This window comes from Lepidochelys olivacea (assembly GCF_965140295.1).
Source record: "Lepidochelys olivacea isolate rLepOli2 genome assembly, chromosome: 7".
NCBI classification, from domain to species: domain Eukaryota; kingdom Metazoa; phylum Chordata; order Testudines; family Cheloniidae; genus Lepidochelys; species Lepidochelys olivacea.
The window spans coordinates 113666633-113688385 of NC_140417.1; the positions used below are offsets into that span (position 1 = coordinate 113666633).

The window sequence follows — 21753 nt, forward strand, 5'->3', positions numbered from 1 at the left end:
TGCAGGAAACAGGATGACAGAGTGAATACAATTGAACTGAATTGTACAACACGGTGGGGGTGATGGATGGAGGGCAGAGTTGGACATTTCTAAAAGCCACTGTTGCACAAATGTCAGCATGCACACATCTGCTGTTGGAGTACTATACAGGCACACACACTGCTTCTGTTGTGCACACACATAACATGCTTTTTGATGTACACATGTACACACGCACATATCCTTTCTGAGGACCATGCATGCACATATGCACATCCCTTCAGCATAACAAACTACTAGCATAAATGTATTGCTAAAGAGTAAAAGAGATAGTACTCTCAATTGTGTTGGAGGCGGGTAAGATCTGCCTTGGAAGAATGGGACTTCACACTGTGTTTGGGGTTTGGTCCCTGTGTCCATTTCTGATCCAGAAGGTTGATACATACCATGATGTAGTCTCTGCCATCTCTCTCCTTTCTCTCAGATTTCACTGAGATTTTCCTCTTTGCTTTTTGATGAAAAGTCTTTTATGATCCCTGGTAGTCTGAGGATGTATCATTCTCACCTTCTCTTGTAATTTGGATATTGGAGCAGTATGTGTGTCTCTCTCAATCTCTCCTATCACATTGATCGCATGTTGGCTCCTTGCTGCATTTGGATTGTGCATTGTGTCTCCGGGTTTCCATCTCTAGTTTATTGTCACTCATTGTGTATATGGTAAGAGTCTGCCTGAACTGTTTTCATTTCACAGCACAGAGGTAGCCTACTAGTGTGATAATTCGGAGCAAGGATCTGTACCATCTAGATTGTTGTTTTTGATTTGTTGCCACAGACTGATATGTAGGTGATTTGGGTGCTGAGCCTGGTTTTTTGGTTTGGGGAGGGGCTAGCTGGCTCCATTGGATGGAAAGTTAGAATTGTTGAGGTTAGTAGTGATGATATCTAAAATTAGATTTCTTTTCTGTTGGATTTAAGTTGTGATACCCTAGTGCTTTGCAGTGGAAGGAGAGTTTGCTGCTTTAGTTGAAAGGACACCAGAAGTCCAGTGTTCTTTATGTATGCTAATTTGGGAGGGAAATTGATCCAGTTCTGTGTTGCAGCCAATGTTGCTATATTTCCTGTGTTTATGTATTATATGTACAGCTGTATCATTACTATGGGGTTTTTCAATAGGCCTACTTCGCTGTTGAGGCTGTGCCCCAGGCTTCACTCCCATAGAGATGAATGAGCTGAATGATATTGTTCAGTAGTTTTACTGAAGGGTTACATCTGTCCAGTGGTTTCTTTATGGCACAGAAGGCCCTCAGTGCTGCTTCTTTTATAGTCAATTGGAAGCTCTCTGAGATGTTTATTATGAGACTTAGGTATGTATAACGTAGGGTGTGCTTAATTTCCATGTCTCTCTGTTAACATTTTAGATTGTTTGGGGGCTTTCTAATATATCATGTTTTTTTTGTTTTGTTTGTTTTTTCCAGGCTCACCTGCAGGGGATTTATATTGAGCAATGTTTATGTTGCACATGCCTCTTGTTGAGTGCGCACCCTCTGCTGTTGTGACTTCTGGCATACGCTCTGATCCCATCGACTGCCTGCACACACAGAAATGCCTTGTCACAGATACATGCTTCTGCTGCACAGGTGTGTGTGCACACACACTTCTGCAGATTCCTTCTGCTGCACGAGCAGAAACAGACACAGATCTCTTCTCTTGCACACACTGACACACACACACACACACACACTCGCACATATAGATCCCGTTACTGCCTGGGCACACACAAACGTGCAGTGCCCTTCTCTTGCTGGCACTACACACACTCGTGCAGATCCCTTCTGCTGCAGGGGCGCACACACACGTATCCCCCTCCCTTCTCTTGCACACCCAGAGCGCGCGCGCACACACGTATCCCCTTCCCTTCTCTTGCACACCCAGAGCGCACACACACACGTATCCCCCTCCCTTCTCTTGCACACCCAGAGCGCGCACACACACACACGTATCCCCCTCCCTTCTCTTGCACACCCAGAGCGCGCGCACACACACACGTATCCCCCTCCCTTCTCTTGCACACCCAGAGCGCGCACACACACACGTATCCCCCTCCCTTCTCTTGCACACCCAGAGCGCACACACGTATCCCCCTCCCTTCTCTTGCACACCCAGAGCGCACACACGTATCCCCCTCCCTTCTCTTGCACACCCAGAGCGCGCGCGCACACACACGTATCCCCTCCCTTCTCTTGCACACCCAGAGCGCACACACATATCCCCCTCCCTTCTCTTGCACACCCAGAGCGCGCGCGCGCACACACGTATCCCCTCCCTTCTCTTGCACGCCCAGAGCGCGCACACACACGTATTCCCCTCCCTTCTCTTGCACACCCAGAGCGCACACACATATCCCCCTCCCTTCTCTTGCACACCCAGAGCGCACACACACACACACACGTATCCCCCTCCCTTCTCTTGCACACCCAGAGCGCGCGCACACACGTATCCCCCTCCCTTCTCTTGCACACCCAGAGCGCGCACACACACACACACACGTGCTCTATTCTGCAATCAGAGCCCCTCACTGCCTCCCCCAGCTCGGCGCTTGGCCCAGGCAGCCGGTGCATTGCGGGGAGCGGCTTCCCGGAGATCCCTTGGCGGGTGGATGTATTGATCTGCTGCCGGGCGTCGCGGCCCGGCCTGCAGCGCTGGGTGGGGGGAAGGGAAGGAGGGAGGGAGGCAGCCTAGACCCGCCCAGCCCCGGCCGCTCACTGTCTGCATTGGCTGCGGCTGCTGGTGTTATTGTCCATGGAGCGCCCTGCGCCGCTCTGCTGCTCCGGGGCACGCGGCAGACAGGTACCAGCCGGCTCCTCTCCATCCCCGGCACATGGGTGGCCGTCCCGCAGGACCACGGCACCTGCTCATCTCCCGTCTCCCCCACCCCTCCCTTAACCAGCGAGACTCGCTGCCTTCCCCCGCCTGCTCACGCTGCCTGAGCCATGTCTGCGAGAGGTGAGTCTCCGCCAGGCTGCATATCGCCCCCCCCCCAGCCGGGGCTCGGGCGAGGGAAATGGACGGAGCTGTGTTTGGGGTGCGGAGCGGTGGTTGGCGTTTTCTTTGCCCTCCCCCCTCCACCCCCCGAGGAAATGCAAGCCCGAGCCCCCTGCCAGAAACTTGGCTGCAGATTTGCTCTGGGAGATGCTGCTGATTGTATAGGGCTTTGCTTGACCTTGGTGGTTTGTGTTTCTTTGCACTGCTGCTGTACATGAGTGCCCTGCTCACCCCATTCAGCCAGTGTGGGGTGGGAGGGGGGTCCTCGTCGCAGGCTGTTGAACTGTCTCTAGAGACTGTTAAAGGTGAGGTGAGGAGAAATTTTTTTTGTCTTCTCCCTGCCTGGTACCATTTTGCAGCTCTGTGATGCAAATATTCCAGAGCTCGATGCAGCAAGATTTAAAGCTGCAGAGCAGCCTTTAAAAATAGACAGAGATATACACCTGTAGGACTGTATTCCTGAGACCTTGTTAGCCCTGATTTGTATTTTTTTTAACAATTTAAAAGCTAGAAGCATAAAATAATAGGACTAGAAGGAAAGTGTGCAGGGAGGAGCAATTGTTAAATGTTTCCTTTTTAAAGATGAATATATTTTTCGGGAGAAAAGGAAGATGATGCTGAGTGTGGTTTTATAGTCAATCAGAACTCAGTGGTTACTATTATTAATGACATATTAACAGCTCAGCCATTGCCTGACTACTGAACAGTGATACTGAGCATGGGTTGCCCTGTGCAATTTTTAATGACAATAACGCTTTTTATAGAAATGTGCAGGAGCTCTAAAAGGAGCATTTTAAAGTTTTAGACCCAATTTGCATGATTTCTAATGGCAGAAGGCTTAAATTTGAGGCTCTTCCTTGTCTGTGTGTAAAGTCTGACTCCACATTTCTTTTGCAATGAGCAGCTCTGCCCTGATTAAATGCAGAACGTTGCTGCTTCCGATTTGAAAGTTGATGCAGGCATGGCTATCTGGAGTTTGGTGCTTTGATTTTGTTTGGTTAAAATTAGTGCCCACTGAAGAATGGGGGGAATGAAAGCAGAAAGTTAAGGATCTGAATCACATCACAAGAAACAAAAGATATTAATGATCTTCTCTTTCACCTGGGGAAAAAAAGAAAATCTTAATAATAGATAAGTAAAATGTTAGTTTAAAAATGCATCCCAAATAGCTCATTACATTAAAAAAAAACAATTTACGAAACCATGAAGGTGTGGTTAACAAACGAAGAAACTTCATGATTATTGTTTCAGAGTAACAGCCGTGTTAGTCTGTATTCGCAAAAAGAAAAGGAGTACTTGTGGCACCTTAGAGACTAACCAATTTAGTCTCTAAGGTGCCACAAGTACTCCTTTTTTTTTCATGATTATTGTGATGCATCTCATGTGCCTGTCCCCAGCTTTCTCCTAGATCTTTGTTTTTTGTCATCTTTCATGGTGTTATGTACACAGGAGCCTCTAATCTGAAGCTACTTTGCAAGGAGTGTATTGACTTTAATAAAAAGAAAAGGAGGACTTGTGGCACCTTAGAGACTAACCAATTTATTTGAGCATAAGCTTTCGTGAGCTACAGCTCACTTCATCGGATGCATACTGTGGAAAGTGTAGAAGATCTTTTTATACACATAAAGCATGAAAAAATACCTCCTCCCACACCACTCTCCTGCTGGTAATAGCTTATCTAAAGTGATCACTCTCCTTACAATGTGTATGATAATCAAGTTGGGCCATTTCCAGCACAAATCCAGGTTTTCTCACCCCCCACCCCCACACAAACCCACTCTCCTGCTGGTAATAGCTTATCTAAAGTGACCACTCTCCTTACAATGTGTATGATAATCAAGGTGGGCCATTTCTAAAATTGACTTTAATGGATCTCTGTGCAGTTGTAAGGACCCACATGAAACAGCTTAGAGGATCGGGGCCAGAGGTTGTAAACTCTTTTTGGCAGGGACCATGTCTCTTATATGGCTGTAAAGAGAAGGGCACAGCATGCCATCTTTGATATAAATATAAATGGTACTGGCTAAAAATAATCACCGTGTATGGTGAAACCCTTAGTTCAGGAAGTATGAAAACATGTAGCCCCTTGAAGTGCCCATTTTTAATGGTCTCTAATTCTAATGGATTCCAGTTTCTGTGGTGAAGTTATGTTGGGAGTTTGAAAAAATATTCTCATTGGGGAAAATTCGGGTCTCAAAGTCCTGAAAACACGGATGCGGGCGGGAGGGGCAGTAGGATTTCAGAATTGCGTGAAGGAAGTTTGCAACACCAGCTCTGTGGTGGCTCCATGAGCACTAGCATGTGGAGGGTTGGGGGAGATGATTACAACTGAGTAGATCCACTGGCCATTTCCCCCTCTGCCATCCTGCGTACCCTGTGGAAAGAGGCATAACATAACATGAACACTACAGTAGCCTTGATGCTGCCTAAGACTGCTGGTAAGGAAAGACTTTGACACCGCGGAAGGGGGAGATACGCCTAGTGACTTGGCTGGGGGGCTAGCTGATAAAGAGGGAGCACACTGAGTTCAGAGAGAGAGAGAGAGTGGCAACAGAGCATGCAGCAAGTAGCTGAAGTAAGCCTCAGACCTGGAAAGAGCTGATTTCCCAGAGCAGCAGGGAGAAGGTGCCACCTGTGGAGAGTGGACCCCGTGATATGCAGCATGATATAAGGAGGCAATGTAATGCTGGTGGTGCTGGCTTTCAGAGGAGAAGCTAAACTGTGGTGGTGACCACATGAGGCCATTGAAGATCCTGCAGCACTCTCTGTAATCTGTTAATGGTACTGTTTTGGCCAAATGCCACATTGGGTGTTGTATTAATGTAGATAGACTATATGGACTAAAGGTGTTAACAAGACCCAGTCACTGTCCAACTTTGAACAAGGTTTGGGGTTTGGTATACAGAGACCTCAGCCTGCTTAGTACCCTGGCAAACACACCATTAAAATCACTCTAACCTTTTATTAAAGATACAGAAAAGAAGGAAAAACAGGTAAAGCATTTGAAATGTAAAATAAGGCTTTTATTTTAACACTATCCCTAGTTTCCTTTCCCTTTCACTGGAGAGAGTTTTTAGAAGGAAAAAAACCCTTGTTTGATAGTCTCTTTGATGGTATCAAAGATGTAATAAGTGTCCTCTTTTGGAAAAGAGAAGAAGTTAGTAGAGATGGGCTGGAGCTGTTGTTGTTAAAGTCTGATCCCGTTTCATCCCATGTAGTGTTTGGGATTCAGCTGGAGCCAGCAGAGATGGCAGTGTCATCTGGGTCCCTCTCTCTGGCCCTTGTCTGGTCAGGACATCTCTCAGGATCAGCATGTGAGGTGTGAGGTCCCAGGAGATGGTGGGAATGGCAGCCATGCTGGTGCAGCTTGCCTCAATAGCCAGTTTTTCTCCTCAAAGTCTCTTCCTTTCACAAAGGGAATTGTGGGTGAAATAGCCCATCCTCTCATTATTTTGCCCACCAGGGCTAGTTTCCAACATAACATTTGTTTTACTGATTTCTGGTTCCACACTTCGCTGGTTTACTCAGCATGATCTTACCACAGTCCTAGAATTATATCAATAATCCTTTTTGTTTGCACTAATTCAGTTTTTCTGTCTCCCTTTTATTCCTTTTCCCATCAGGTTATAGGTTATTGTGACATCGTATGAACTTTCAGGTTCGATTTACAATTGAGCTCACAATTAGTGTAAATTTGTATGCCCAGTTATTGCAACAGTAACTAGGGTGAAAATTTCCAAAAATTTGGGCATGCACAAATAGCCATTTGGGAAGCCACCAAGTGGCCCAAGTGGGAGCTGAACACATTGGGGATTTTCTGATCTACTGTTCAGTTGTGCCCACGTGGACTGAGAGCTCTGTAGCTGGAATAGCATGATGGCATGGGATTTGCAGGTGTGCTATGGGTATGTAAACAGTATTTTCAGAAGAGCTATGGGGCCATCAAGGGTCCTGATGCAATACCCATTGGTGTCAATGGGAGCTCTTCCGTTGACTTCAGTGGCCATTGGTTCAGGCCACTAAAGGTGCTCAAAAGTTGCTATTGTAAGAGGTACTGATGAAATTCCTGAAGAAAGTGATTCCTGATTTCCTGATGAAAGTGATCACGCATCAGCCTCTAATTGGTAGCTCTGCCATTTTGTGTACTCTGATAACAGGCAATACACAGAGTAAACTCCCCCCTCCCTCCCTCTCTCCAACACACAACAAGACAGGTTTTTAGAAGAGCCAAGATGGAGGAATTGGATAGGATTGAGCCCATAGAGGTAGAAAATGTAGTTATTCCATGAATAGCATAGCTATATGTGATGTAAAGCGGGAGTTCATGGCTGCAGTGGCTGGATACCCAGCATAAATCCACGACTCCTGCATCTTGTCATCTTCCACAGCAGTTACCTGATATTCAGCCTGAGTTCTCAGTCTCTTTGTTATGTTGGCAGAGAGGGTTTGTGAGCACTTGCCCAGCAGCTCATTCTTGAGGAAGATAATTGCAGATTCTGGGGCTGTGTAAATGAGCTTCCCCTTGCTCCTCTCCTCTGTTCTGACATATCCCCCGTCACCCTCACCTACCCGTGTCCCTTCCCCAAATCCTCTGCAGAGCATCCAAAGGAGGCCCTTTGAAAATTCCTCTGCACATTTCTAGCTACCTAAAATTACCTCTGCAGTTTCAGGACCTGTTCCAAATCCCATTGGAGTCAATAGAAGGACTCCCACTGATTTCAAATGAGTATTGAATCAGGCTGTCAGCTGGAAAAGATATTAACTTCTTATCCTAAACTCTTATGTAGTGTTGCTGCGCATGGTTCAATAGCTGCTGTGTTTGGCCCCATACGTGATTGCCTTTCAGCTGTGAAGTTATCCCTGTATACTCTTTTCCTATCTCACAAGTGCACTGCGGGGGTTAATTGTTGGCAAAGAGCTTGAACATCACTGGATGAAAGACTATATTACTGCAAAGTATCATCTTATGCCCTCCTTGTGCATATTATCTCAAATTGCTTGAAGCATGTCAAAAACACTTCTTCTCCTGGAGGTCTGAATCCATGGAAAGTTTAAGTTTTACAAATAGACTGGGTTTTTTGGTGGTGGATTTAGTTATGCTAGAGGAAAAAGGTGTGACAGATGTACAGGTCTGTCTATCTGTTTGCTTTCCCATGGTCAAATAATGCAGATATTTCCAATCTTTCAAAAAGGATTCCAAGAGGGTCAGCGTGAGCCATTTTCAGCCCCAAAGGTAGCTTGTTCAGAAGGAGGAATACACCGAAAACCACACTTTGATCATTAGCTATGTCTCCTTAATGAGCGTAGCATCACAACAAAAGTAACTAGTTGTTGATAGAACCTGAGAAGTGGTATAGAAGCATTTTCTACATATAACATCAACTGGTTGTACTATGTCATGAGAGTGGATGTTACACAGAATACAATTATGATGGCTAGCTTGGTATTCCATAATCCATGAGTGAAGTAATGGAATTGCTTAGTTTGAAATAACAAGCAATGGACCGTAATATAAAGTGTATTTACATATTTGATTTAATGACATGCCGATAGAGCACTTTTCGCTTGTATTATTTTTAACTTGGGTCTCAGAGCTAGAGAATTCCTAGCTTCTAGTCCTGTGCTGAGACCACTAGTCTACACTCGTATAAGCTGATAATTGAATTTCCCCCTTAGGATGAAGTAAGGAATAACTTACTCTGCTGTTTCTCCCAAGTATCATTTCTTATTTTATATATTCATGCTGCACATCACTTGCTTCTTCTTTCCAGTACATGTGGATTTCTGCTGAGGTAAACACTGAAGATCTTTTGGTGAGAAATGGAAAAATGAAAGTGCTGGCTCCTATTTATGATAAAAACTAATTTTATCCTTATTTTCTCAAGCTTTAAGACTAGCTCTATCAGCTGCAAACAAGTGTACACACACACACACACACACACTTCTGCTGACATCACTTTGATTGATGTACATGTTGACCCGCACAAACCTAGTGGCTGGGCTTTCCACATACTCTTTTCTTCTCAGTTTGTCATTGTCTCAACAGTATTGCGTATGCCTAGTATTGAATCAGCCGTCCAGCAGGCGGTAATGTGGTCTTCCACACCCAAGACTTCCAATCTAGACTGCAATGTCTTTCTGTCTGTCAGAGGTATTTTTCTCTTCAGCCTAATCACAGCCATCTCTGATAGACATTGCTCTTGAAGTAATGCATGGCTTAACTATTGATTGACTGTCCTTTACATGGAATCCAGAGGCTGGGAAACTCTGGGTGGTGGGAAAAGAATACAATTCAAGAACGATGGAATGTATGAAATATACTCCCAAATCCCATGCTTAAAGTGGAGGGTGAAAAAAATTGGAGGGTCTGTTCTAAGCTGGGAGCAGCATCTTTGTAAGACATTGTTGAAAGTGCATCCCTCAGTGACCCAGCTTGTTTTTAAATTTTATTTTTGCTGAGTCTGTGATCTCTTGCAGCCCCCTACCTTGCACCACACATTCTTTAAGCACTTCCCAAATTAAAATAATTTCTAATAAATGATCTGCTCTCTATAAGAGGAATGGCAATCAAATTCTGAAGCTGGGGGTTGCTGATGTTACCCACGTTGTGCTACGAAGCTGATAGAGAAACAAAGCGGAACTGTTCAAGACCTGTTGAGAGATAGGGTTGAGTGTCTCATTTCAAATTCCCTCCATTTTCCCACCCCCTGCTCCCCCGTTTACAGCCTCCCATTCTCAAGGTATCCCTCATACCCACCATCCTCTGGAGAAGAGGAATAGTCTGGACTTGTCAGAGCCCCACTTCTGTTAATCAGTTGAGGCCATTGGAGGGGTTGCTGTTGAGTCATACAACGCACTCCTTCCTCTCTGGCTTCCAATATCTGATAATACAATCTCCATAGCACCCTCAGCCTCTGCAAGCCGAGGCAGTGAGAGCATCCACCTAAAACCTGCACCTGAGTCTCCCAAAGTGCTGATGCTAAGCCATCTGTTTAAATAAATAATAATAGTTTATGCCTTCCCCTTGTGTAGGACAGACGGGAGCATGGAAGGTGCAAGCTACTTTCCTTCAGTCCCCTCCCTTGTTCTCCCAAGGCAGGGGTGGCCATCCCTGGTTGCAATTCCTGCCCTTCCTTGCTAGCCCCTGGCTGTTGCCCATGCCTCTCAGACTTCCCACATAAGGCAGGAGGAGATGGGGTCCTCCTCTTCCTTTCTTCCTCTCCATGGAGCAAGCTGCACCCTCCTTCGGGGTGGCGTGGCCTGCCCTGCCCTGGGCTCTGGAAGCTCTGGGACATACGTCCTGGGGCCTCTCCTGGGACCACGCTGCTGTGCTGTGCCCTGACACAGACTTGTGCCTCACTGGCCCAGTCTGACCCTGAGCATTGTTAGAGCACTTTATATCTTCCGAGTGCTTCACAAACAGCAGCTTTATAATGAGCTCCTGCGATGGATTATTTTATTTAATTAATAAAAGCTAGTTAGAATTTTGAGGAGCTGATAGCAATTTTGAAGGCAAAGGTGAGACACCCAGGTCCTCCAAGCTGAATTAAATTTGTATGTTCTTTTGAGTAAGCACGCTGCTGAAAAGGTTTTAGGGGGACTTGATGTCTCAGGGGATATGGATCCCTTGAAGTTCATTGTTCCAGTTCACATTCAGCTCAGGTTGGCTGTGTTGGCCTATATGGAACATCAGTCTTTGTCCAATTCCTAGTAGACCAGGGTCCATGTTAGTGAACAAAAGGACTTTAGTTTCCTGTGGTGTCAGTCTGGCACTTCCCATGAGCTGGATAGCCCTAGGTAGACCTTGGGGTGATTCCAGCCTCAAAGTGTCTCAATGTTTTATGTTCATTAACCTGACAGATACATACACAAATGGTTTAAGCTGCATTTTTACAGCATATCTTGTGCCCTGTCTTGCTCTAGAAGTATAAGTATAGAATTATAGAAATCATAAATAGAAAAGTCCTGGTAGGTTATTTGGTCCATCTACCTACCTCTTCAGGAGAGTTCCTTAATGTATATTTTAGGGCAGTCTTTCTCAAACTGGGGTCCAAGGACCCCTGGGGGTCTGCAAAGGTACTCCAGGGGGTCCGCGGGCTCCGCTGATCAACTCTTCCCCCTCCCTCCCAGTGCCTCCTGCAGGCTGGGGAACAGCTGTTCAGTGGAGTGCAGGAGGTGCTGGGAGGGAGGAGAGGAGCAGGGACGGGGTGGAAAGACGAGGGGTGGGGGCCAGGCCTTGGGGGAAAGGGTGGAGTGGGAGTGGGGTCTGGGGCTGAGCAGATGGCTTGGTGGGGGGATGGGGTGGTGCAAAAAATTTTAAAATCAAAATGGCGGTCCTCGGGTTGCTAAAGTTCGAGAAACGCTGTTTTAAGGAATTTGTCTAGTCTAGATTCAAATGCCCCAAGTGATGGGTTTCCACCACTTTCCTTGGGAAAATGTTCTGCAGCCTAATAGAGCTCACTGTAAGGGTTTTTTTGTTTTGTTTTTTCAAACAATCACACTAAATATCTCCATATTAATTTCATACTGTAATCCCCAGGTTAGCTAATTCCTGCCTATCCTTTGTGTTTACTCTGCCAAAAACTTGTAGTCAGTTATCCTTTTCCCCTCCCTGATCCTCAACTCATTGAAGCACTTCATCTTGAACTCATTGAAGTCAATAGATTCAGGATCAGGTCCTGTGTTGTCACTTAGGCAAATTATGCACTCTGGGAACTGATCCTTCCAGCCCTTTAACATTCAAATCTGGTGGAACATTTGTTTTGATGGGGAAGAAGAATGAATTACTGATCTATTAGACTTTAAAATTAATATTTCTCTTGGGTTGCTCTTTTGTTTAACCTCCTGCCCCTTCAGATTGATTGCATGTTCTTTTAAGGTTAATGAAAATTAGTCCCAAATGAATGGAAAAAGTGGTATAGAAGCAAATGGCAACAATAAGAGGAAACTGGGACAATGAAGTAAAATCTATTTTAGATGCACAGCTTTGAATAGATTTGCACACAAGGAAAATAAGAATCAGCTTAGGGATGGAAAGGCAGGCAAAATTGCTTTTAGAAGTTGAGTGAAAAATACCAAAAGCTAGCATGTGGCTTAAAATCTCTCAAATCAATCTTCCTGGGATTTGTCTTCTCAATTGTTTTGCTTGTAATGGATTTGAAATGAATCAACACTTCATTTTGAATCATATCTGTAAATAATTGAAAATGGAAACCAGTTCTCCTCAATTCTCATAATTTCTTAATTGCCCCTTAATTATGCAGTTTGAAGGCAGAAGCTCATAATGGAAGGCAGAGTTGTGTTTGTAAAATCCTGGGACCAGTCCTTGGTGCTTAATATTTTATCATTTTGTGTGTTTTAGCTGGGATGTCTTTCCAGGCAGCTGAACATCATAGTTAAACACCAAACCAAACCACCCAGTCTATAGCAAATACTGTATTAATGTTACAGGCAGTTATAAAGTATTTAACGATTATTGTTGCATGTCTTAAAGAAGGAATTTGCTCATCCTTAGATGATTTAGTGCAATTAAAGGTCCCAGTTCTGCAAACTCTGCTGAACATTGTGTTTACTATGGTGAACAGTCCCATTTGCTTGAATAAGGAACTAAGTATTTTGCAGGATCAGGTGTAAAGATTGGACCAAATGGATGCAATACAGTAATGTGTTCCTACCACTACAAGCTGGGAACCCTGTTTTATCCCTTCACCCTTCAGAAGCTAGATATCACAGATTTCTAGAGTTATGCCATTGGATCAGTTTGTGTTCAATATTAATCACATGACCTTAGAGTCCTGTAGATTCACTACAACTACAAGAGATGGTATGCATTCTGCCTTTGCTGGAAATTACGTACCTTTTTTTTTTTTTTTGAGGTCTCCATTTTAGTAGAGGATCTGTTGACATGAATGTAAAAAAGACTGAAGTGCTAAGGTACCTTAGCCTTTTGTGAGACTGCTATGCTTCTACCATCAGAAGGAGAGGTGGTGGGATCTCCCTTCTGTATTTGTATTGTTGCTCTAGGAGATGGGCTGTAGGGATATCTGTACCGTACAACTGTGATTCACTGAGGAGGTATTGCTGTAGGAAGTAGAGAAAATAGCATTTCAACAGACGATAAAGGCACAGGGAAACTAGACAAACTTTTTCAGTTCCCATTTCAAGGAAGGTAGTGTGACGAAGTTCCTCCTCTACCTTGGTGGGTCTTGCGCTTATTGGTGGATTTGCTCGCCTTGGAGCTTCACAGCAGCCCTCAGTTTGGCCATTTTCATGAACCCACAGTCCAGGATAACTCCTCCTGTGTCTGACCAGGAGCTGGGAGGTTTGGGGGGGAACCTGGGCCCACCCGCCCTCTACTCCAGGTTCTAGCCCAGGGCCCTGTGGTATGCAGCTGTGTAGAGTGCCTCCTGGAACAGCTGTGTGACAGCTACAACTCCCTGGGCTACTTCCCCATGGCCTCCTCCCAACCCCTTCTTTATCCTCACCATAGGACCTTCCTCCTGGTGTCTGATGATGCTTGTACTCCTCAGTCCTCCAACGGTATGCGTTCTCATTCTCAGCTCCTAGTGCTCTTGTTCCCAGCTCTTCACACGCACACCACAAACTGAAGTGAGCTCCTTTTTAAAACCCAGGTGCCCTGATTAGCCGGCCTTAATTGATTCTAGCAGCTTCTTGATTGGCTGCAGGTGTTCTAATCAGCCTGTCTTAATTGTCTCCAGAAGGTTCCTGATTGTTCTGGACCCTTCCCTGTTAAGGAGCCGGAATCGTTCTTCACTCGCTCCTGAGCTATTTGCTTTCCTTTCTTTCCTAAAGCCCCCCGGCCCGGATTTTTCACACTTTTCCTTTTGCTTAGTTTCCCCCCCCGCGTTTGGGCCGGACGCTTTGTTTTTTTGGTTTCGTTTTTTCCCGTTTTTTTGAGCTGCGTCAGTGTGCTGGCCGGTCGCCAGCACCCCCCCCCCCCCCCCCCGATGCCTGCTTTTGGACTTTGCTCCTTGCTTACTTGAAACCCCCGGAGGAGGGGGGGTGGACTGCCAACCTGCTGTCCGGGGAGGGGAGTGGACCCCCCCAGACCCAGCTGTTTTGTTTTTTGCCTGGACCTTTTCCGAGAGCCTTGGGACAGAGCCAACAGCTGTAGCAGACGCCAGAGGCCGGAGAACTCCCGGGCAGCTATGAATCATCGTGGAGAGAGGCCGTAAGACTGAGGGATTTCTTTTGAATTTCTACCCTCGGGGGGGGGGAGTTGACTGCATTTCAGCTGCGCCTGCGGCGGCACAGGGGTGTAGCAGGGAGCTACCCCCAGATCCATCGGTGCCCCCAACCCCCCCACCACTATTACAACTATCACGGCCCCCGCTGCTTCGTCCCTGCTGGCAATCTGCCATCTGCCTTCGGATCCAGCTGTTTGCTTTGGACTTTGCCTTTTGGCCCAGGCATAATAACCAACCAAGCGAGACTCTTTGGACACTTGTGGTGGGTTGTCCTCCCCCCACCCCCCACCCCCGGATTGTTTACCCCATAGCCTACCCCTACTACCGGACCCCGATTTTTGCCCCCCCCCCTCCCAGTGTCTCCCTGTCTCTCCCTGCTCACAATGGCAGAGAAGGAGGGACGCAAGGCCCCTCCACCGAAATTGGTTGCCCCTTCCCCATCTACCCTCCTGCCCACCCCTCAAGATTTCCCCACCGCCTCCATTGTTAGAACCCCTGCCACCGCCCCCGCTGGGGCATCGGCAGTGGGAGGCACCGGGGCGATTACTACTGCTGCTCTGGTTCCTGCCCCACTAGATTCTAGGAACCCCCCCCCAGTTAGACGGAAAAATCGAAGCGGGCCAAAAGGGAAGGGCCCCGCTAATGCCGCTGGACCCTCCGTGGCAGAGGCCGCCCCCACCACAGTGGCCTCGTCATCGATCGCGGCACCCCTCCCAGCTGTTCCCTCCACCAGCTCTGCGACCATCCCTCCCCCGGCCCCCAGGACGTATGCCCGGGTGGCGACAGGCCCCCCCTCACCTGCCGCCTCCTCATCTCGCCCTCCCACTGCCTCCGCTGCCATTACTAGTAGTCGGGGCCCTCTTCCCGCCCTGACCAGGAAGCACGGTGTCCGTTGCCTCCTAGTACCCGCCTCGCCCCACGTGGAGGCATACGTGCAGGCGTTGGCGACAGTGGTAGGACCCATGGCCATTGTGGCGGCCTCCAAGATGTATGGGAAGGTCGTTCTCTTTCTGGCCTCGGAGACTGCCGCCCAGGAGGCGGTGGAGAAGGGCCTAGTGGTGGGGGGGGTGTTTCTCCCCCTAGAACCGCTAGAAGATCTGGGCGTTCGCTTCGTCCTCACCTCCGTTCCTCCCTTTTTACCTAATGTTGCCCTGTTACCTGCTCTTTCTGCCCTGGGGAAGCTTGTTTCTGTTATTAGCCCTCTCCCGTTAGGCTGCAAGGACCCCGCCCTCCGTCACGTCCTATCGTTCCGCCGGCAAGTGCAGATTTTACTGCCGGCGGGGGTGCGTGACGGAGAGGCGCTCGAGGGGTCCTTCCTAGTTCCCTACCAGGGAGCCCGCTATAGGGTCTTTTATTCCACCGGAGAGGCCCGGTGCTACCTCTGCCGCTCGGCAGGGCATGTCCGCAGGGACTGCCCTTTGGCCCGGGGGAGAGGGGCACCTGAGACCCCCGAGACCCGGCGGGATATCGGCCCTGTTGTTGCCGACACCCCTGGCCACCCGGCACCCGACACCACCCCCCTTCCCACCCGATCCACCGCTGCCCCCGTCCGGGCCCAAGAGGCACCCCTCCAAGAACGCCCGGGCGACCACAGGAGTCCCACTCTTGCCGTAACCACCTCGGCAGAGCCTATGGAGGGGGGTGTGGCAAAGCTTTTACCGGGTGCAGGAGAGGGCTCGCCCCAAGGAGAACCCCCCGCCCCTAATGCTGCCTTACCGCTACCCCCCCAAACCCCTGAACCTCTGCCTCCGCGCCCCGCTCCGTCCCCTGCTACTCAACCCCCGGACGACGCCATGGAGGGCTGGACTGTAGTCCAGGGGAAGCGAGGCAAGCGGAGGGCTCGAGCTCCGCTGCATTCATCTGACGCGGAAGCCCCCCGGAAGACCAGGAAGGGAGGTACCGACCCTGAGCCTCCCGCCTCGGCCACGAGTGAGATCCATTCGCTGGTGTCGGGAGGTGAAGATAGACCAGCATTGGAGGGTGGAATCCCCCCTCCGCGGGGGACCCTCCCCTCCGAAGCCCCGGGGGAAGCCCCTTCTAACCAGATACCACCTGAACTCCCAACGAACCCCGACGTGACCGCCGAGGCGGGCCCTAGCGGAGAGGCCCCTGGGGTGGTGGGAGTTGGCCTCTCCTCTGTGTACGCAGAGATTGAAGCCCTGGATTTGACCCCGGTCACCCAGGGAGGGGATGATTTATTGCCGGCCGGCCTCGATTTGGGCAATCTCACCCCAGGCCCCCTCTCCCCATGCCCTTTCCCCCTGACTGCCTTTCCGGGTGAGCACCCCACGGAAAGTGGTTTACCGCCTGAGGCCATGGCTGCCACGACCACCCCGGAGCCAGTACCTAGCATTCCTCGGAGCCCCCTCCCTTGCCCCTTCACCCCCGACCCTGCTCGGGAGGCACCTTCTTTTTGCTGTTCGCCTCCTGAAGCCCAGGGCCTTACCTCTGCCCCTGCCCCCACCCCTATTCCGGTTCAGTCTCCCTCCTCCTGCAAGGCTACCGCCGCCCCTGGGGTTATTTCTTTTCCGCCTTTTGCAGATTCCCCCCAGGGAGCAGTCTTTACGTTTTCTAGTTGCGACTCCCCAGGAGTTGCACCTTTCCCCCTGCCATCCCCGTCCGCCCCAAGGCACGAGATGGAGTTAATAACCCCAGCCTGTCAGACACCCCGTCGGCGGTCCGCACCCTGCCTACCCGCCTTAGCGGACCACGAAGCTGTATCAAAAGCCCCACCAGGGACTGCTCTGGGAGTTGTAACCCTACCCCCCCATGAGCTGCAGCATGCATTACGGGAGTTCTTGAAACGATGCCGTGGTGCCCGCGATAGGGCACAGCTGGCTCTCCAGCAATGGGGGGACTTTGATCGACTCCTTCGGGCCGCGAGAGCCCTTATGAGGGAGGGTAGAGGGCAAGGGAAGGGCGGTGCCGCGGCCTACGAGCGGGCCCGCAGCTTCCGGAAAGAGTTATTTACTCACGGGATGGGACACGGGTTGCTACGCGACCCGCCGGGGGCCATGAGTACCCCCACCCCTGAGAACTCCCCACCCCCCCAGCCCTCCGCATGACACCTCTCATTATTGTAACCCTGAACACCAGGGGCTGTAGGATGGCTCTCCGCAGGTCCCAGGTGCTCTCCTACCTTCGGGAGGGGAGGTACTCTGTGGTTTTCCTGCAGGAGACCCACACGGACCCAACCGCCGAGGATAGGTGGCGGCTGGAATGGGGGGACGGGGTATACTTCAGCCACTGCACGGCTTGGCAAGCTGGAGTGGCGACCCTGTTCTCCCCCACCCTGCGGCCCGAGGTGCTAGGAGTCACTGAGGCCGTGCCGGGCCACTTGTTGCACCTCCGAGTTCGTTTGGAGGGGCTCGTGGTCAATTTTGTTAATATCTATGCCCCGCAAGTGAGCTCACAGCGGCCACAATTTTACCAGCAGGTGTCCGAATTTCTCGACACCCTGGATTCACACGAGTGCCTGATCCTGGGAGGGGATTTTAACACCACCCTCGAGGAACGGGACCGCTCGGGGGCCGAGCCGAGCCCGGCCGCCGCGACCATTCTTCGAGACATAGTCGATTATCACTCCCTAGTGGACGTCTGGCGTGACCATCACCCAGATGATACTTCCACGTTTACCTTCGTTCGGGTGGAGGCCCGTCGGTCGCACCGCTCTCGGTTAGACCGTATTTATCTATCCCGTCTCCATCTTTCACAGGCCCACTCCTCCACCATTCGGCCGGCCCCTTTTTCCGACCATCATTTGGTTGCCGTCACGGTCTCCCTCCGTGCAGAGGGACCGGGGCCGGCTTACTGGCATTTTAACAACAGCCTGTTGGAGGACGAGGGCTTTGTGATGTCCTTCCGGGAGTTTTGGCTGGCCTGGCGGGAGCAGTGGCGTGCCTTTCCCTCGGTGCGGCGCTGGTGGGATTTAGGGAAGGTACGCGCCAAGCTCTTCTGCCGCAACTACACTCGGGGCACCAGCCGACGGAGAAATGCGGCGATAGAGCAGTTGGAACGGGAGGTCTTAGAGCTGGAGAGGCGCCTGGCCGCCAGCCCCGGGGACCCGTCCCTCTGCGGAGCGTGCCGGGAGAAGCGGGAGGAACTTCGAGCCCTCGAGGACCACCGGGCCCGAGGTGCCTTTGTCCGGTCCCGCATCCGCCTCCTTCAGGAGATGGATCGCGGCTCCCGCTTCTTCTACGCCCTGGAGAAAACGAGGGGGGCCAAAAAACACGTCACCTGCCTTCTAGCGGAAGACGGCACCCCCCTCACGGATCCGGAGGAGATGTGTGGGAGGGCCCGTGACTTCTACGCAAACCTTTTCTCCCCGGATCCGACCGATCCTGGCGCTTGCGGGGTGCTCTGGGAGGAACTCCCCACGGTCAGCGTGGGCGACCGAGACCGGCTAGAGCTGCCTCTCACCCTGGCCGAGTTCTCGGACGCCCTCCGTCGCATGCCCACCAATAAATCTCCGGGCATGGACGGGCTGACCGTGGAGTTTTACCGCGCGTTCTGGGACATCCTTGGCCCAGACCTAGTCACTGTCTGGGCTGAGTCCTTGCAGGGCGGGGTCCTCCCTCTCTCGTGCAGACGAGCGGTGCTCGCCTTGCTGCCGAAGAAGGGGGACCTCCGCGACTTACGAAACTGGCGTCCCCTCTCACTCCTTAGCACGGATTACAAAATCGTAGCGAAAGCAATCTCGCTGCGGCTAGGGTCCGTGATGGCGGACGTGATTCACCCAGACCAGACCTATACTGTCCCGGGTCGCAGCATTTTTGACAACCTCTTTTTAGTCCGAGACCTTTTGGAACTCGGGCGGAGAGACGGTCTGTCGTTCGCCCTCCTGTCTCTCGATCAAGAGAAGGCGTTCGATAGGGTAGATCATGGGTACCTCCTGAGCACCCTGCGAGCGTTTGGGTTCGGACCTCAGTTTGTGAGTTTTCTCCGGGTGCTGTACGCCTCCGCGGAGTGTCTGGTTAGGCTCAACTGGACCCTGACCGAGCCGGTCGGCTTCGGGCGAGGGGTGCGGCAGGGGTGTCCCCTCTCAGGCCAGCTGTACGCTCTGGCGATCGAGCCTTTCCTCTGTCTCCTCCGCAGGAGGTTGACGGGGTTGGTGCTGCGGGAGCCGGAGCTGCGGCTGGTCCTGTCGGCGTACGCCGATGACGTCCTCCTCGTGGTCCAGGACCCGGGCGACTTGACGCGAGTGGAGGCATGCCAAGCCATCTTTTCGGCAGCCTCCTCCGCCCGCGTCAACTGGGTCAAGAGCTCTGGCTTGGCGGTGGGGGGCTGGCGGCAGGTAAGCTCCCTCCCACCCGCGCTTCAGACCATCCGGTGGAGTGCCGGCCCTCTGCTCTATCTCGGCGTTTACCTTTCTGCCACGCACCCTTCTCCGCCGGAGAACTGGCAAAATTTGGAAGGCGGCGTGATTGAGCGGATCAGGAAATGGACGAGGCTACTCCGATGTCTCTCCCTTCGGGGGAGAGCACTGGTGCTTAACCAACTAGTCCTGTCCACGCTCTGGTACCGGCTCAACACCCTAGCCCCGGCCCCGGGTTTCCTGTCCCACCTCCGGAGATTGATTCTGGAGTTCTTTTGGTCAGGATTGCACTGGGCCCCTGTTGGAGTTCTCCACTTGCCCCTGAAGGAAGGAGGGCAGGACCTGAAGTGTCTGTACACTCAGGTCCGCGTTTTCCGCCTCCAAGCCCTGCAGAGGCTCCTTTATAGTGCAGGTAGTTCGACGTGGAGCATATTGGCGCATGCCTTTTTACGCCGCTTCCATGGGCTCCGGTATGACCGACAGCTCTTTTATCTCTGTTCGAGAGGTTTTCCGCGAGACCTCTCCGGGCTGCCGGATTTCTACCAGGACCTCCTCCGGGCCTGGAAACTGTTTTCAACGACCAGGTCCGTGGCGGCCATCGCGGGGGCAGATCTCCTCACGGAGCCCCTGCTACACAACCCCCAACTTTGTGTGCAGGCGGCGGAGTCCCGCACGGTGCGCCAGAGGTTGGTCCTGGCGGGAGTTACGAGGGTCGGGGACCTCCTGGACTACGACCGGGGGGACTGGCTGGATCCCCTGACGCTCGCTCGACGCATGGGGCTCTCCAGCCTTCGCACCCCCCGGCGCGTGCTTCAGGAGGTGGAGGCCGCTCTGACCCCCGCCGCTCGGGCTTATGTTAGCCGAGCCTTGTGTGAGGGCGCACCCCGCCCATCCCTTACTCCAGGCCCGCCGGACCTTTCCATCGGGCCCCTACCCTGCCGATCCCAACACACCCCTCATCCTTTCACTGCGAGCCGGCTGCATGAACTGCAACCGGTCGGTTTCCAAGTTGCATCACGGAAATATTTATATACACTCACGCTCCATACCCTTCATGCCCGCACCCTGGTGTCCCGCCCCGATACAAAGTGGCGAGATCTCTTACCACCTTTGGAGGGCGAGCAACCTCGGTGGGCCAGCCTGTACTCCACCTTGGTCCCGAGGCCCGTCGGGGACATGAGTTGGCGGCTCCTTCACGGGGCTGTGAGCACGGGCGTGTTTTTAACACGTTTTACCTCCCTTCCGGAGACTTGCCCTTTTTGCAACGTGAGGGAAACCCTGGCGCACGTCTATTTAGAGTGTGCCAGATTGCAGCCTCTTTTTCGGCTCCTCACAAATATTCTTTTGCGCTTTTGGCTTCATTTCTCCCCCCACCTCTTTATCTATACACTCCCCGTCCGTGGCCCCACCAAGTCGCGGGATCTCCTGGTTAGCCTCCTCCTAGCCTTGGCTAAAACAGCCATTTATAAGACCAGAGAGCGGAGGTTGGCTCATGAGGCGTCCTGCGATTGCGAGGCCGTTTTCCGACTCTCAGTACATTCACGTATCCGGGCGGAGTTCCTCTGGGCAGCGTCCACCGACTCCCTTGACACCTTCGAGGAGCGGTGGGCGCTGTCCGGGGTTCTCTGCTCGGTGACCCCGTCCGGTTCCCTCCGTCTGACCCTCTGATTGAGGGAAAGAGCGAGAGCCGCCAGTCACAGCCGTTAGTTGCTGTGAATACCATCATTACTGTCTTCTAGGAGGGGTCCTATAATACATGGGTGTACCCCCCTCCCTCCCAACCACCCACCCCGCAGCCGTGCCCATCTTGTCGGGCACTCTCAGGAGAGGGAGGGTCGGTGACCCTGGGCGCGGCACTAGGTAACTCGAGAGGGTGGAAGACCACGAGTGTCGAGGAAGCCCCCCCGCTCTAGGCCACCAGGTAACTCAGGAGGGTGGAAGACCACGAGTGTCGAGGAAGCCCCCCCGCTCTGGGCCTGGGCTAACCTGAACACCTCTCCCTCCTGAAAGCTGTTGTGTTATACCTTTTGATTGCGTTGTTTTGTTGCTAAGTTTTTTTTTTATCCCTTTGTATTCTTTGTAACTGTTACAAATAAATTTCCTTTCTGTTTCATAAAAAAAAAAAAAAACCTTCCCTGTTACCTTACCCAGGGAAAAGAGACCTATTTAAGCTGGGGCTAATATATCTGCCTTCTATTACTCTCCTATAGC

General features: G+C 51.2%; 1 protein-coding gene and 1 long non-coding RNA gene across 2 annotated transcripts in view; one reads left to right on the plus strand and one right to left on the minus strand.

The window, feature by feature from the left end:
• Nucleotides 1-2750: 2750 nt before the first annotated feature.
• Nucleotides 2751-21753, plus strand: part of ABLIM1 (actin binding LIM protein 1) — a 321669-nt gene continuing 302666 nt past the window's right edge. Inside the window, exon 1 of the mRNA XM_084634868.1 lies at nt 2751-2982. Within this exon, the coding sequence (XP_084490994.1) occupies nt 2970-2982 (13 nt within the window). The 5' untranslated portion in view covers nt 2751-2969. The remainder of the gene's footprint in view (nt 2983-21753) is intronic.
• On the minus strand, nt 12877-13938 carry LOC311523460. The gene is made up of 2 exons (XR_014712342.1): nt 13506-13938; nt 12877-13101 (listed from the first exon to the last, which is right to left on the minus strand). It is a non-coding gene; the product is annotated as an uncharacterized lncRNA (long non-coding RNA).